The sequence below is a fragment of the Pleurodeles waltl genome, chromosome 8 (genome assembly GCF_031143425.1).
Source record: "Pleurodeles waltl isolate 20211129_DDA chromosome 8, aPleWal1.hap1.20221129, whole genome shotgun sequence".
Classification (NCBI taxonomy): domain Eukaryota; kingdom Metazoa; phylum Chordata; class Amphibia; order Caudata; family Salamandridae; genus Pleurodeles; species Pleurodeles waltl.
The window spans coordinates 1355862592-1355877335 of record NC_090447.1 but is presented as its reverse complement, the minus strand read 5'-3'; the positions used below and the strand labels follow the sequence as shown (position 1 = coordinate 1355877335).

Genomic DNA, 14744 nt, shown 5'->3' with positions numbered 1-14744 from the left:
CTATTATGCACATGTGAAAGACAACATTTGATAGCTGATCACTGTAGGAAGTATATTTAATATTTAGCCTTTTTTTACTTTTATAGCTTAAACACACATATTCTCTCTTCAGAGATGGGTTCATGTATATTTTCCATGACTGTAAATTTACAATAAATTAATTCTTTTCATATGTCTGATGTTGTTGATTTCATAGTTTGCTACTGAGTTATTGTAATGAAAATATCTGCTTGAAACAAAATATGATTTGAAACACTATTTTTTGGGGCTATTTTAACTTGTATTTCTATGTTTCCCAAGTCCTATGATGATGATATGTATATTTTGTTTAGCAATACAGCCATTGCTGAGAAATGGGCTTGTGAAATGTATGTTATCTAGTGACTTTTACCACTTTGCTTATGTTTTTGAACAAGTCAAGATGTAAATATGTAGAATCGTATCAGAAATATATACAGAAATTGAAACAACTGGATTAAGAATATCAGCTTGGACCTGTTATTACAGAAAAGAATTCCACTGCAAACAAGGCAAAACATGATCAGAGAAGGAAGGAACAAGACGTCAATTTGAGGCATTGAGAAAAGAACAAACTAGGAGATAAGGGAAGGAAAGTGAGTTGATGTACCATTCTGTATACAAAGTGCGACATTAAGGTATATGATCTTGACTACAAATGTGGAATATCCTATTGGCATGCTCCAGGGAAGCAATTGAGAATGCAACTGAAATGGCCTACTTTGACACCAAACTGCATACCGGGGTCATAATAGATGAGAGCCCGGTGGAGGTGGGTGCTCAACATAACAGCCAAATGCTCAGAGCCACACTGTAGACTATGCCAGTCAAAGCCAGTCTGAAACAAAATGTGCCTACTCTCAGCTAGAGAAGGAGACCATAGCTGTGGTTTGGGCCCGCAAACATTTCACGTATTTCTCTATGGGAAACGATTTACTGTCATCATGGATCACCAGACAATGCTCACTATTTCTGGGAACCCGAAGGCTAAGATGGTTCCTCGCATCGAAAGGTGAAGGTTGAGGTTGCAAGAGTACGACTATGAAATTGCACACAAACCATGGAAGGATCAGATCCTAGCAGGTTACTTTTCACAAGTGCTGCTATGTTGTCTTAGTTCGACATGCAGGACGATCGAAGAATATCTCAAGTTTATTGGGAAGTCCAGCACACCAGCAACTCTGTCTGTGGATCAAATCATTGCTGCCACCAACACAGAGCACAACATTGCTACTGTAAAAGAACTCATTGAGAAACAATCATATCAAAAACGTACAGGAGACGTTAGCTGTCACACAAGAAGAAATAATACTGAGAGGCTCTAGAATCGCCATACCTGAGAGCCTAAGGCAACTGGTCATTGAGTTGACCCACGAAGGTTATCGTGGCATTTTAGCCACCAACAGAGCTTTGAGAGACAGAGTGTGATTCCCTCAATGAGATGAGCAAGTAGAAAGGGAATTGAAAGCATGACACATCTGCTATTGCCTGTCCCCCAAGGTGATGCAGCACCCCATGACTATGTTTGACCTTCCTACCCATGCCTGGGAGAGAGTTGTAGTTACCTTCTTCAGGACATTAGGAGATGGACAGCTTCTAATGGTAATAATAGATGAATAGTCCTGTTACCTTTTGGAGGGAACATTGTCCTTGACACCCCTTGATAAAGTCATAGAAAGGCTTGATGACATTTTTGCTTGAGGTATTCCTGAGATCCTCAGCTTCAACAATGGCACACTCCTCAACAGCAAGGAGTTCAAATAGTTCTTGTATGACATAACATCAAGCACCAAAAGAGTAGACCTCTCTGGCCCCAAGCCAATGGTGTAATCAGAAGATTTATGGGCACCCTCAAGATGGTAATTCAACGAGCGGCAATGGACAAATTGATTTGAGCAAAGCTATGTGCCAGGCACTCCAGGCCTCTCAATCAACTCTTCACTCCACAACGGGTGAAAGCTCAGCTACCTTGTTGTTTGGAAGAGCCATCAGAATAAAACTACCTCAATGGACATCCGATCGACCAGTGAATTCTGACAAACTTTGTGACACCAACGCTACTCATAAGAGCAAAATGAAACCATGTGCTGATCAGCGCCGCTATGCTCAGGAAACAGTCTTTGATAAAGGAGACTGAGTACTAGTAAAGCAGAGACAGAAATGAAATATGGACACCCCTTTTGCCACTGACCCTTTTCAGCGGTGGAGTGCAAGGGGCACATGGTGACAGCACATCACACTGGGAAGTTCATCACTTGGGACATCTCACATTTTAAACTCCTATCTCAGCATGCGCCAGCCACTGAAACTATGTTGGAGGTGACCACACCTTGAGCTCTAGCTCTAGAGCCTGTGCCGCCATTGACTGATGCAGGTGGACCTCGATCATCTCAGATCACCCAAGTCAGCAGACAAGTGCAAGCTTTGCGCAGACTGATTGAGGAGATGTCTGCCACCTTTTTACAATGGCGGCTCCTCCTTTGGGGCTGAGAAGCATCGCTCTGCCTGCTCCCAGCATAGCAATAAACCAACAATGACTAAATTATTTAAAATGGTCTCAAACTCATTATTACCATTTTTATGATGTGCTTTGGCTGTGCCACCTGCACGTGTAAGGGCGAAGTCGGGGGTGATTCCTGCTGACTGATTGGCAGCAGCAGTATGACTCAAAAAGTGTGGAGTGCGCATGTTGGGTTGGCCAGCTGTCTTGTGATGGCCCGCCCGACATGCGCACTTCTGCCTGCTCCAATCCAGCAGCTGTGTTAACAGCCGGAGAATTGAAGACACAGGTCCTCATTCACAAAAGGAGCGCTGGGTTAGCTTGCTCCACCTGATCCTGATGATTCCCTCATGCTGAAAACAGCATGACAGCAGCAGCAGAATTGATTAGGTTCGCGTTGGTGATGGTGTGACCAGACAGAAGCCTCAGAGTTAAAACAACACACGGGCTCTCCTCTTGGCAGAAAGACGATTGTGACAAGTTGGCAGCGCAAGGTAAGATAGAAAAATTAAATGAAGTTACTGTGTGTTGTCTGTGTCAATGTGTGCGCGCGCTGTGTTGAGTAGTCAGTATGGTGTATATGTCACAAGCTCTTGAGTTATCCGCGGTCCCCGAGAAAGAGCCTCACTTCTTTGTCACTTTAGATGAGTGACATTCATCATGGGATTAAACATAAAGGGAAAGAACTACACCTCTTCCTCTGTTAGAGATAGTATTTCTGCAAGCAAGGTGGGAGGTGGTACTATGGATGGCCCACTGCAAACAGCCCTCTCTCTGTAGGCCATATGTACCGTACAGAAGCAAATTGCCATCACCTTCTGCAAGGAGGAGGTGATTCACAACAGTCTGCTGGAGCAATATGAGATATGCCTGCCCATTATTCAGAGTTTGAAGCAAGGTAAACTTTGAATGCATGATTGAGAGCTTCAGTACACATGTGTTATGATAGTCAGTATGGCGATAGTAACTATAGAGTTTGGTTTATTCAGTAAGATGCTACTGCATATTCCCCAAAAGGCTGTATCACAGTTCCTCGAGGAGTGCAGTGCAGCGGAGAGTCTTACTTCCTTTGCTCAGCGAGATGTGCCTGGAGAGACTGCCCAGCATGCATTAAATAATATCCACATTGGTTTCTTCTCTTACAGTGAAAAGGTTTCACACCACTCCTGTACATGTCCATGAGTTCCTCTAGGAGGCAGGCAAGCCATGGTAGTAAAATACACAACTCTGCAGTGTGGTTATGTTCTGAGTACTGACAGCTGTCTTGCACTTGTCATGTTAGTGCGTGTGTGCTGTGATCACTGTGTGAGTGTGTATGTTGTGTTAATCCCTGCTAGCCTGTCTGCTGTGTTAGTCTGCGTCGGTGTGTGCACAAGTCTCAGTTTGGCAGGGTGTGTGTGTGTGTGTGTCGGTGCAAGTAATGACCCGAGGTGTTACCAGCAAAAGGTTATGGAGCATGGAAGGGTGAAATGCTAAACACTCTTTAGCTATTATCATACTCATAAAACGCACCCTATACTAAATAAAGGATTTGATCATCCTGTAGTTGCATGATCAGTATTGGGAAGATGCCTTGCAAATGCATTTTTGAAAAGGACTTGTGTTGGTTCTCTTCCACTCCTTTGCAATCACACAACATCCCACCCCACCCCACCCTGACATTCTACTATGCTCACCTACTGCTACTAACTTTCTTCCTAGCACCATCCTCAAGCAATGCTCTGACTGAAGGAGGTGAGAGAGGTGTCTACTCGACTTCCTTGTTCGCTTCTCGAAAATGCCTTCAAGGGACTACTGGCCTCACTGGGATCACGCATCATTAGCTGTCACTCTGATGCAAACGGGACTTTTCACACAGATTGCCAGTTCCAGTTGGAGCATACTGCATGCCTAAAGTATTTACATCTCAGTCAGAAGCGACAGCACACACGTTCCGTGAATATTAAAGCACATTATTCAGTAAGGAATATGGATACATTATTTAAATTGACCCAGAGATAAGAGATATTGGATCGATGAAATTAATAGCATTTTGAAAATGAACTCCATGCACACAGATTTCTTCCTAATCACACCACCTTCTAACAGTTGGTTGCAACCACTCAGCATTAGATGTGTTGCATAGAAAACAAGATACTAATAGCTCATCCATGCTTTTCTTTGTGTCATGGGTATAAGGGAAGTCACTGTGCCATTTAAAGGGTCTTGCAATGCTTGTCTGGTGTGCTATCACTTGCGATCTCTCTGTAGCTGACCGTGCTCACTTCACTTGCTCCCTATGTAAAACTCAGCCCTAACCTTTATGCCCCACCAGTTTAAAATGTCACCATCCGCCACTGCCTTTTATTTAACAAAGGGGGAGAGGTTGATAATTGATGCGATTCGCACTAGGACCCTAGTGGTTCTGGGCAGATTCTGAACAAGAAACACATGGTATGTGGGGATGTGTCAAGGTTTGGTTCTGGGAAGTATGGCATAATATGCAGTGTGTAGATGGGTGATGGAGTATAAAGGCATATTTAGCAGCAACTCAACAGTATGGCGTAATCTATTTGCATGCTTCAGGGCTGGGGAAGACTCTACAGTGCCCATTTGGGTTGATTTAGGTACTTAATTTCTTGTTTTACATCATCGGTATGAGTGAACCTGCAGCGTAGGGCTAACTTAGAAAGGCTGCTTTACTACTGTTAGTTTTTTAACCTAGTTATAACCACTACAAAGATTTAGAGCGAGAGATGGGCTTGATCTACAACCAATGAGGAGCTGAATATGTAAGTCCCTTTTTGGCTACAAATGTTCTAATAGATTGTATGAGAAGTTGTAATTTTTCCATAAATCTGCTTCAGGTGAAGGTGCTGCCCTCAGCTACCAAGGAAGCAAGAGTTGTTGTAGCTTTCATTCTTGACTTTTTAACAGTGGCATTTTATCTACCATGGATCTAGCTCTGCAAGCTGAGATGCGCAGCTATTTCAGCTTTAGGGAAAGATATATGTTCAAAAACATACATGTGCCTCACAAAAGAGTAATTACTCACTCAATTAGAACATTTAAATAAGAATTATTACAAAGTGTATTTTTTGATTTGATGTAGCATTTGGACTTCTTTGTGTCAAAATTGGTAAAAATAAGGCCGCGGAAAAATTATCTGGGGGCTCACATCAAAACAAAATCTGTCAAATGAAGTGCAGAGAACTGCACTTTGAGAAATATAGACATCCTAATTGAGGAGGTTGAACAAATTCTAAACCCCCAAAAGTCCCATGCAGTAAACCTCCAAATAAGAAACCCAAAATTGTGAACTTATTTGTTAAAAAGGGGCACAAACAAGGAAATCATTAATCAGCTCCCAGCCCTTGAAGATGGTCAGGGCTCTATTACAGGGCATAGCCAGACTGTGAATGACAACAGCGTACGACTCCCTAGTATGCCATGTATCCCTCTAGAGACCACTCTGATTTACACTAATCATTTTGCCCCCGTAATTGATGCACCACCTTCACTTAGTGTTAATGACAGTAAGGGTGGGAAAGGTGAACCAAATTAACTAATTATTGTCAATAATGAACTGTATGGTTCATAGTACATCTAAAAGCTGAAATTCCTGAGCCTAACTCACAGTTAAGATAGTTACCAATGATTCCTAGGCAACATACAAATGCCCCTGGTGGAATTTTCTATAGGGGACAGGGAACTAGAAACAGAGACAATAAAACTTCTAACTCATCTGAACTCAATTATATTTATAAGATAACAGAGATAGCTAACCCAGAACACACAACTTGTCCTGATACCTGTATTGTTTTGGAACCTAGTCAAATTCAACTTTGTATGAGAATTAATAAAGCTCATAAAACTGTTCCCCGAAAGAGGAGAATCAATACTCTACTACACTTGAGGGCCATGACTATATCAAACTGTCGTAGTTTGACTCGTGCTCTAGGCAAGCCTGCTGGTTTAAGGAGGACAGTACTTATTTGTGTAGGTGACTAAGCCAATCCTACAACAAGTTGCAACTGTAATCCCAACCCTCCCAGCTCACCAGCAGCACCTCACCAAAACCAGAACAGTAAAAGGTGATTTCTGGCAGGCTTTATGCATGGACTCAAGATTGTGACATCTCAGGGAGTGTTGTGGTTAAACGGAGATGACCCATTTCTCACATGCACAACATGCCTCAATCAAACACACAGGCAATTACCTTGGAATGAGGTCTCTAGATCAGACTCCGTGGGGACAGGTCAGGGTCAAGACGACATGCAGCATTGATAGCGTTGATGGCATCTGCTAGGAATCCCTCTGTCTATCTGTCTGTGTGAGATGTACTTATACAGATCTCATTGGACCCCTGACGTAGGTTTGTTTCCAAACAATAGATAACAAGACATGCTTGGGGCGCTAATTTATGTAAGCAATTCCCTCAAAGGTGTAAAGAGGGAAAGTACCTAATGTGAATACCTACAGTTTGTTTATCTTTGTCGCTTGATAGTGACGCCTTAGCGCGGTGGCACTGATAACGTGAAATTGAGCACTGGCCTAACTAGAAACAATGCAGCCATCTTGAAAAGATATGATTAAATAATTATGCTAAAGCAGAGCAAACTAAGTAGGGTAAAAGTCACTGGGTGACAGGGTCACGAGTTTACAAGCCATAATGCTAAGCTAACTCCTGTATCCCATTAAAACAAGATAGGATTCACTACAAAACCGACATTAATAACAGAAATTGGCTAATGGACTGGTGGGCCTAGATGCCCGTACTATGCCTCTGTCCAACTCTCAATTCAAGTTTGAACTTAATCCACTGCATAGAGGACCCAACACTCCAATTGTGAGCATTTAAGCTTAGAAGGTGAAATTGAGGGAACCCAAATAGAATCTAATTTAACTGATGTCGATTAACTGGAGACTGCTGGCACAAATATTCTGTGGAGTACAATCAGAGCAGTAAATTTAATACACCCTCTATGCAGTGCTAGTTACATGAGAGTGAACACAGCAATGTAATGCATTTATCTATATATCTGAGGGATCCCGACTTATATCTACCTACACCTGTAAATTCTAGCTTGTCCAGAAAAGTGACCTTATTATGTTAAAATATTTCTGGCCTAAAGACACAGATGGATGATATTGAATGTGGAGAGTTCATTGCTGATTTCAATTTTTGTAAGTTACAAGAAACCTGGCTTTTAGATATTCCCCGTAGAGCAGGCTTTAAATTTAATTATATACTAGGTCTAATCTCTTGTGTAGGATGGGCCTCCGTTGGCCTCTGCACTTGAGTCAAAATTAATCTTAGTTCCTCAGTGGAACAGATTTGCACCAATTCATCAGCTATTTGGGGTGTAGAGATCTCATTGAATCACCTTTTGTGTGTTTGATGTAACATCCTAAGCAGCCAAGGGTATGCCAAGACATGTGTCACTTGCTTACTGTGCCACTGAAACCAAGCTACACATGACTCAAGAGCCTCCATTAGGGAGTAACCAGTCTTGGGTTGTTTGTGTTCCTGATTACCTTTTTTGGCAAATGGAACTGGACTGTTCCTATTGGAGCAGGGTCAAGACTCATTTTCATTTAGCTGGGTCTAATCAGAGGTGGCATTGTGGTAAAAAAAATGACAGGTTGGAATGCTACTCAGAGCAATTGACAGTGGTTAGACTTATTGCATGCATTTTGTGTGTTTCATCAGAAAATATAATTAATTATCCACAACAGAATCAGCAAGTGAATGTTGCATAATAGGATATTGAAGGAACTGACCTGTAATAATCGTCACCAATAAAAAACAACGTCTTTTTAGAATCCTTTAAGTGAACAGCTGCATCTATTTTTTGTACATGGCTTGGAAGTCCAAAGTCAGATATAGGCCGTGGTGAGCCTTGCATTTTAAATCCTCTTGTTGTCCAGTAATGAGGACCTAAAACAGAAAGAAAATCAACAAACCCTGATTAAACAATTGATGATAAAGTAAATTAATAATAGTGAAAATAGATTTTCCAAGTAATAGGCATGAAAAGCTTTCTGTGGCATGTGCCACATCCATATTGAGTCTGGCTACAAGTCTGCAAAAGGGTTTTAATTCCTGTGCACGGTGATTGAGCACTTAAAGTTGCAGTGAGTGGGCAGTCTTAGCTGCTGAGCATCAAGATTTCTCAATTTGCCAATGACAAACAACTGTACCTGAACATTTTTTCTGGCCACAACATTCAGTGCACCAGAGAATTATTTGATCTCAATCAGAAATGGAATTTCAGGAATCCATCAAACAAAGACTAAGGGCCAGATGTATCAAAGACCCGTTTTGCATTTCTTAAATAGCAAATTTTAAGAAATCGCTATTTGAGAAATGCAAAATGGGATGTAAGAAAGAATTGAATCCCTAATAGTGATTTCTTAAAATTCGCAATCGCTATTAGGGAATCGCCATTAGGGAATGGGACTCCATTCCTCCCTGTGGGCCTGAAGGCCCATAGGTGTGAATGGTTTTGCATTTCCTAATTTGCAAATTCCTGTTAGGAATTCACAACTTAGGTTATGGAAATCCAAGGGTGCTGGGGGCTTAAGGCCCCCTTTGATGCACCCACCCAAAACAATTGTGCACAGGGGCATGTGTGCGCAACATGGCACTTTTAAAAATGCATTTTCGTGCATTTTTAAAAATTCCACATGGTTACCACCAAATTTGAATTTGTGATTATTGCATTTCCTAAATGCCCAGTTCGCATTTAGGAAATGCATGATACACGTTCATAAGTAATCACAAATAAGTATTCCCTATTTGCAAATCGCTATTTAGGGAATTGCAATTTGCTATTCCTTAAATTGAGTTGCAACTTTAGGAAATCGCTATTTTAGCGATTCCTTAAAATTGCACTGCAATTGCCTTTCATAAATCCTGAAAGGCTATTTTGCATTCGCAAACGGTGGAATTTTGGTATTCGCACCGTTTGCAAATGCATCATTTTTGATACATCTGACCCTAAATAACTTTCACAACAGTACTTATAAACCACAGAGGGTAACCCAAAAAACCCGACCGGCTGGGTAGAAAATAACCATTACATACAACAATGCCCTAACGGGGAAAGACCAACAAATTATTTATACATCATGGAACAACATAGGTGAAAGCAAAAAAACTATTTATTTTGATTTGCAAACGCTCAGTCTTTCGAAGGCTCACACATGAAAATCAGACTTGATCTCCTCGTAAATAGACAAGTAAAAGAAGTGAAGAAGTCAGAGGATATATTTAAGGGACTCCCATCGTACTAGTCCTGAAGAAGACCCATTGTGGAGTTGGGATTTGGCCCAAGATATAGAGGGGTCGAAACGTTGACGAATATATCATTGTTCGGATTGGTTTCTGCATAGGATCTTTGGAGGATTCAAGGAATTGATTTAGATTCTCTGAGGATTTGGAATGGAGTCAATGCAGCAAACAAAAAAGAACCAACCAACTGTTTTTAATGTTTTTTGTATAGGTTTTTGATTTATTGGAATATGCATTATTCTTCTTTCTATCTATCACGAGCACTTTCTCTCACACTACCTGTTTTTTGGTGTGTTGTTTTACTAGATGGGTTGTCCGTAAAGGATGAATATATTAAATTGATATTTATGTATAAGTAAATGAATGAATATATTTATTTATATGAATAACTAGTTTTTTCCTTTCACCTATGTTGTTCCATGATGTATAAATAATTTGTTGGTCTTTCCCCGTTAGGGCATTGTTGCATGTAATGACTATTTCACAACAGCACCTAACAACCACATGTTCAAGTATGAATCTCCAAAATGAACCTGAACAGCTTCAGCCATAACTGACAAGCAAAGTAAAATTTATTGAATTCACCTTCAACGCTGACCTCAAAATTTGGGTGCACTGGTTGCCTAACTAAATCAGAGCGCCAGCTGCATCAATCCAGTGAAGCATCGCTAGCATTATAATATTTGGTGCTTCATATAATAATCATGGACAGACACTAAGTCTAAATCAGTGAAGAAAAGAGTTTTCTGCAACGTGTTTATGGGAAGAACTGAAACTTGTCGATTTCCTAAAAGATGGTGAAAATGAATTCTCTTCAGGCCATGGGGTATGAAGGGGCCAAGATTAAGCAGGATTAAAAAATCCTCTTTACTACAAACTCCGTATATGTGAAATCGATATATGTATGTATTTAGGTATTCTTTTCACACTGCCTGAGTTTACATAAGACACAAAGTGGTAATTAATGTGTTATGTCGTGTTAAAGCTCTAAAGTGAAATGCAAGCATTGTATGGTGGTGAGATGCTGCCTTTGCAATTTAAGTTACACAGAAGACTTTGACTAAAGGAATTAAAAATGTTAAATGTAAGTATGTGGCTATTTTTATAAATCAAACATAGCCAGCAACAATAGGGTTCTGCACAAGGCCATATATCAGAAGTACAATTTAAGTTTGCTTACGTATTGGAGGAATAGGGCTATAGTCAGTAGAGGAGAGAGGCATTTTAGTGTGTCGAAATGCAATGTCCTTCAAAGAGGTGACACTTCTTTTTGAATCAGAGGAATATTGTGCAGTTCTGTTGGTTACTGGGATGTTGTTCTGTTCCAGACCCTGTGGGAGAAGACCTGTAAAGTATGTTCGTGGTCTTGAAGACGATGTTGGCTTGCAAGGGAAGCCAATGAAATTTCATCAGGAGAGGGTTAATATGGTTTAATTTCTTCAGGGCTCTGAGGAAGTGTGTTGTGGTTTGTGAGATGCTTTTCAGGGGGCCCAGTGTGGGATCTAGTATACCATGGAACAAGGGTTCTATACAGAAGTGCAAAAGTACACAGGCTTAGGTAGCATTTCTGAGATAGCTTTCATGGAGGAGTGGTTTCACATTGTTCAAGGAGAACTGACATCAAGGGTTCATGACCTTCTTGAGATATGTCCCTCGAGGGGCAGGTTGATTGCAAAGATAAACCTAATTACTTAGCTTAGGTCTATAGATGTAAGTTGAAGCTAACAAGGCATAGGTCATTGTTGCTCTTATTGATATCCTCTCTTCAAGAAGGAAATTATCAGGTTTATAAAGCTATTTACCCCAACACCTAGCACCAACACAGTTGACTGTGGAAACATGCATTTGTAAATATGTATCTATTGATATATGGGAATAATTAGGAACCACACAGCTTTCAAAAATCAATTGTTCAATACAAAACCATATTTTGATATGTCACGCCTCTATCGTTCTGAGAATATCCATGTTTTGCTAAATTTGAACACTTTTCTTGTCATGTTTTATATAATACAGTTAAAAATGTCGTCAGAAGGATCTAAAGGGTACCTTTAAAGAAATATGCAATTCCTTTATCTGAGTCCTCATAGGCTGCATCAACATTTGACATCAGCTTTGGAAATGAACTTGTAATGGAACTTGGCCTGACATCTTTAAGTTGAGTCTGCCTTCTCCAAAAGGACCTATTAATTGACAGAAAAATAGAAATGTGAGTTTGCATAAAGCAGCCCAAATAAATTGCCGCCGCATTGTCTTTGAGCAGTTGGGACACCATTTGTGTAACATGGTTGTCAACAACTGGAGTTTGACAAACTGCTGTGTCTGTGACACAACCACAGAATATGTTGATTTGCCTTCTATTTTAACTTAAGATAATTTAGCTTTATAATAATATCATAAATACATCAAATCCCCCCTCAGATGACGGTTGTATTTTATTTAATGTGCCATCCAATTTAAGATGCTAAGAAGGGTGTAGAACAAATGAGCGGCTCGGTACCTTGATTTTTGCTTCTTCTTCTGATGTGCTGATACAGACCATGATCCCAGTCCTTTCAGAAATCTTTTTTTAATTAGTACTTTTTGCTCCACTGTACTGCAATAGCTAACATTATCAATCTGGTAGATCATTTTTTTTTTGTTTGACTCTTTTTATTGATTTCCTGTTTTACATCGCGAGAAAGCACTTAATCAACATTAACAAGTACAATTGCAACCGAAATATAACATAATAATGATGAAGGGATGTCCTAGTATACAGTGGTCATTTGGCATCAAAGAGTGACACAATTATCAGATAAAGCATGGTACCGTGTCTACATGGATGTGGAAACTGAGAAGTATGTCACGGATCAATCTGGAAGATTGAATAGCAAAATGATGTAGCACCATAGTAAGTCTGAAAATGTACCTGTCTTTAAAGAACAGAAGTTCCTTCCCCATGACGGTCACAGCATCAAATGATAAGATGGTGTCGCATTGGTCTGTGTCTGGGGTTTGCTGTGGAACCTGAGGAAGGCGTTGTAGTCCAGTGGACTTGTCTTTAGGAGATTGGCGTGACCCTAAAATACAGCATTGGTTTATATTATTGAACTAGCACAGCATACAATATAAAGGAGAACCCGTGCTCTGAAAATTCTAGATTAGAAAATGTTTTATGATAAACCCAAAAATATAGATGTTCATAACATGTCCTAGACTTTGTACAAATCCCTTAACGCAAAACAATTATCCAAGCAATATTCAATTTCGAATCAAAGCCCTTACTATGTTGCAATGAAAATATACATGTAAAACTTTATGATCTATTTTAAGATTTCTATGACTTTTCTGGTGCTAAAATGTTTTTCTTGAAATATACAATCGAAATTAACATCCATCCATAGCAGCTATACCTCCATGCATATCCGAACTGTTTTTCCCTATGCCGTGCTAGCAATGTACTTTTCAAAGAAGGTGATTAGCTGACTCTTTGAGATTATTGAGACATGACCATTGCTAGAGTGATTTTGCAAGTGAAGACCTCTATATTTGAACATCTGGAAGGGCTTAGGAACTGCTGAAAGGCTTTAAAATAAGTGGGACCAGTTAACATTAGTTTGGCAATGGGTAGGCCAGCAGGCTGCCGAAAGGAAGAGGACATTATCAACAAGTATTGAACTGTAAACTGATTGCCTATGTACTGGTTCACCCTGTGTACATGTATTATGAAGGCCTCAAAAATACCATGTGGCATGTTTTCACAATTTAACCGAGAGTCTAACGTGGCATGTGCCGAATATAAGGAAGCTCATAGCTAAGCTCCACTTAAAGTAAGATTTCTAATATATTAGCTTATGAAAAGTGGCAACTGCAACTTTATTTTAGGAAGCATAATCGATTTACGCATGACACTCACACACACAAAACATTACATTTAATATGTCTAAAATGAAAATACGGCTTAAAGTTGCTTCATATGTTTACCATCTGTTCAATCACTAGGTAAATACATAAAATCTACCAGCCATTTAAACATATGTTTGAAATGCATGTTCCTGTTTGAGACTCCATAGCTGTGCAATGACAGAGGGATCATTAATAGCTAGCAACCTTTGGACAGCTTATAAGACATGGTAAGGAGGGGTACAGTAGCTTGTCACACTTCTGTTTGGGTCTTAGCTTGAGTGACCTAGAGTTATGCCCAGTAATTCTACCCTCCTGGGTCTGCCATTTCTGAGGCCACCTGAAACTCTGGGCTGAGAGGGAGAGGGTGACGATATTCTGGAATACCGAACGTGGGACTCATAGAGTTCGCTAAGAAATAAGCATTTACCAAGAGGAATCAGTTAGTCTGGTCCCAAATACCGTGATTATTTCCATTTTCTCTACAATATTTCACCCTGAAACTCCGCTCTATCCGTTTTGATCAGTGTTGTTGTAGTTGATCTCATAATTCCAAAGGAACCATCTACTTTTGTCACACTGCCATAAGAATTAAGAGGGCAATCCTGACGAGGCTCTTTGTACTTCAAAAGCATCCCAGAAGCCACTGGCATCCTGACCTGTCTGTGTTTTTTAAGGAGTTGTAGGTTTTTTCTGATGCTCATAGGAGGGTGGGAAAGCCTTTGATAACTGAGAGTAAACTAACAGAAACAAATAAAGTTATTCCTGGCAATCCTACCGATAGACATGGTCTGTGCTGCAGTGTTGGACTGACTTGTGTCTTAAATAGGTGAACTGCTAAAACAACGGTGTTGTTCATTACTGACAGTGGTAAATAGTTGTATCCGACTAGCAATTCAAATAAATGTTCTGTTTGTGGCTTAAACTGTGGCAGCATTTGCTAACATTTCTACAGCAGTTGCTGAACAGAACAGAAAACAACACAGTAACATAACAAACACAAAGCAAAATAACAACGGAACAACAACATAAAAGTCGTACATAACAAACAGAGTGCGGTACACC

The 14744-nt window shown here is 40.2% G+C and overlaps 1 protein-coding gene across 1 annotated transcript in view; it reads right to left on the bottom strand.

Moving 5' to 3' along the window:
• The window catches only part of MMP20 (matrix metallopeptidase 20), a 156951-nt gene that overhangs the window by 60426 nt on the left and 81781 nt on the right, over nucleotides 1-14744 (bottom strand). Inside the window, exons 6-8 of the mRNA XM_069203201.1 lie at nucleotides 12706-12856; nucleotides 11844-11977; nucleotides 8282-8438 (exon numbers count right to left, since the gene is read on the bottom strand). Coding sequence (XP_069059302.1) covers nucleotides 8282-8438; nucleotides 11844-11977; nucleotides 12706-12856 — 442 coding nt within the window. The remainder of the gene's footprint in view (nucleotides 1-8281; nucleotides 8439-11843; nucleotides 11978-12705; nucleotides 12857-14744) is intronic.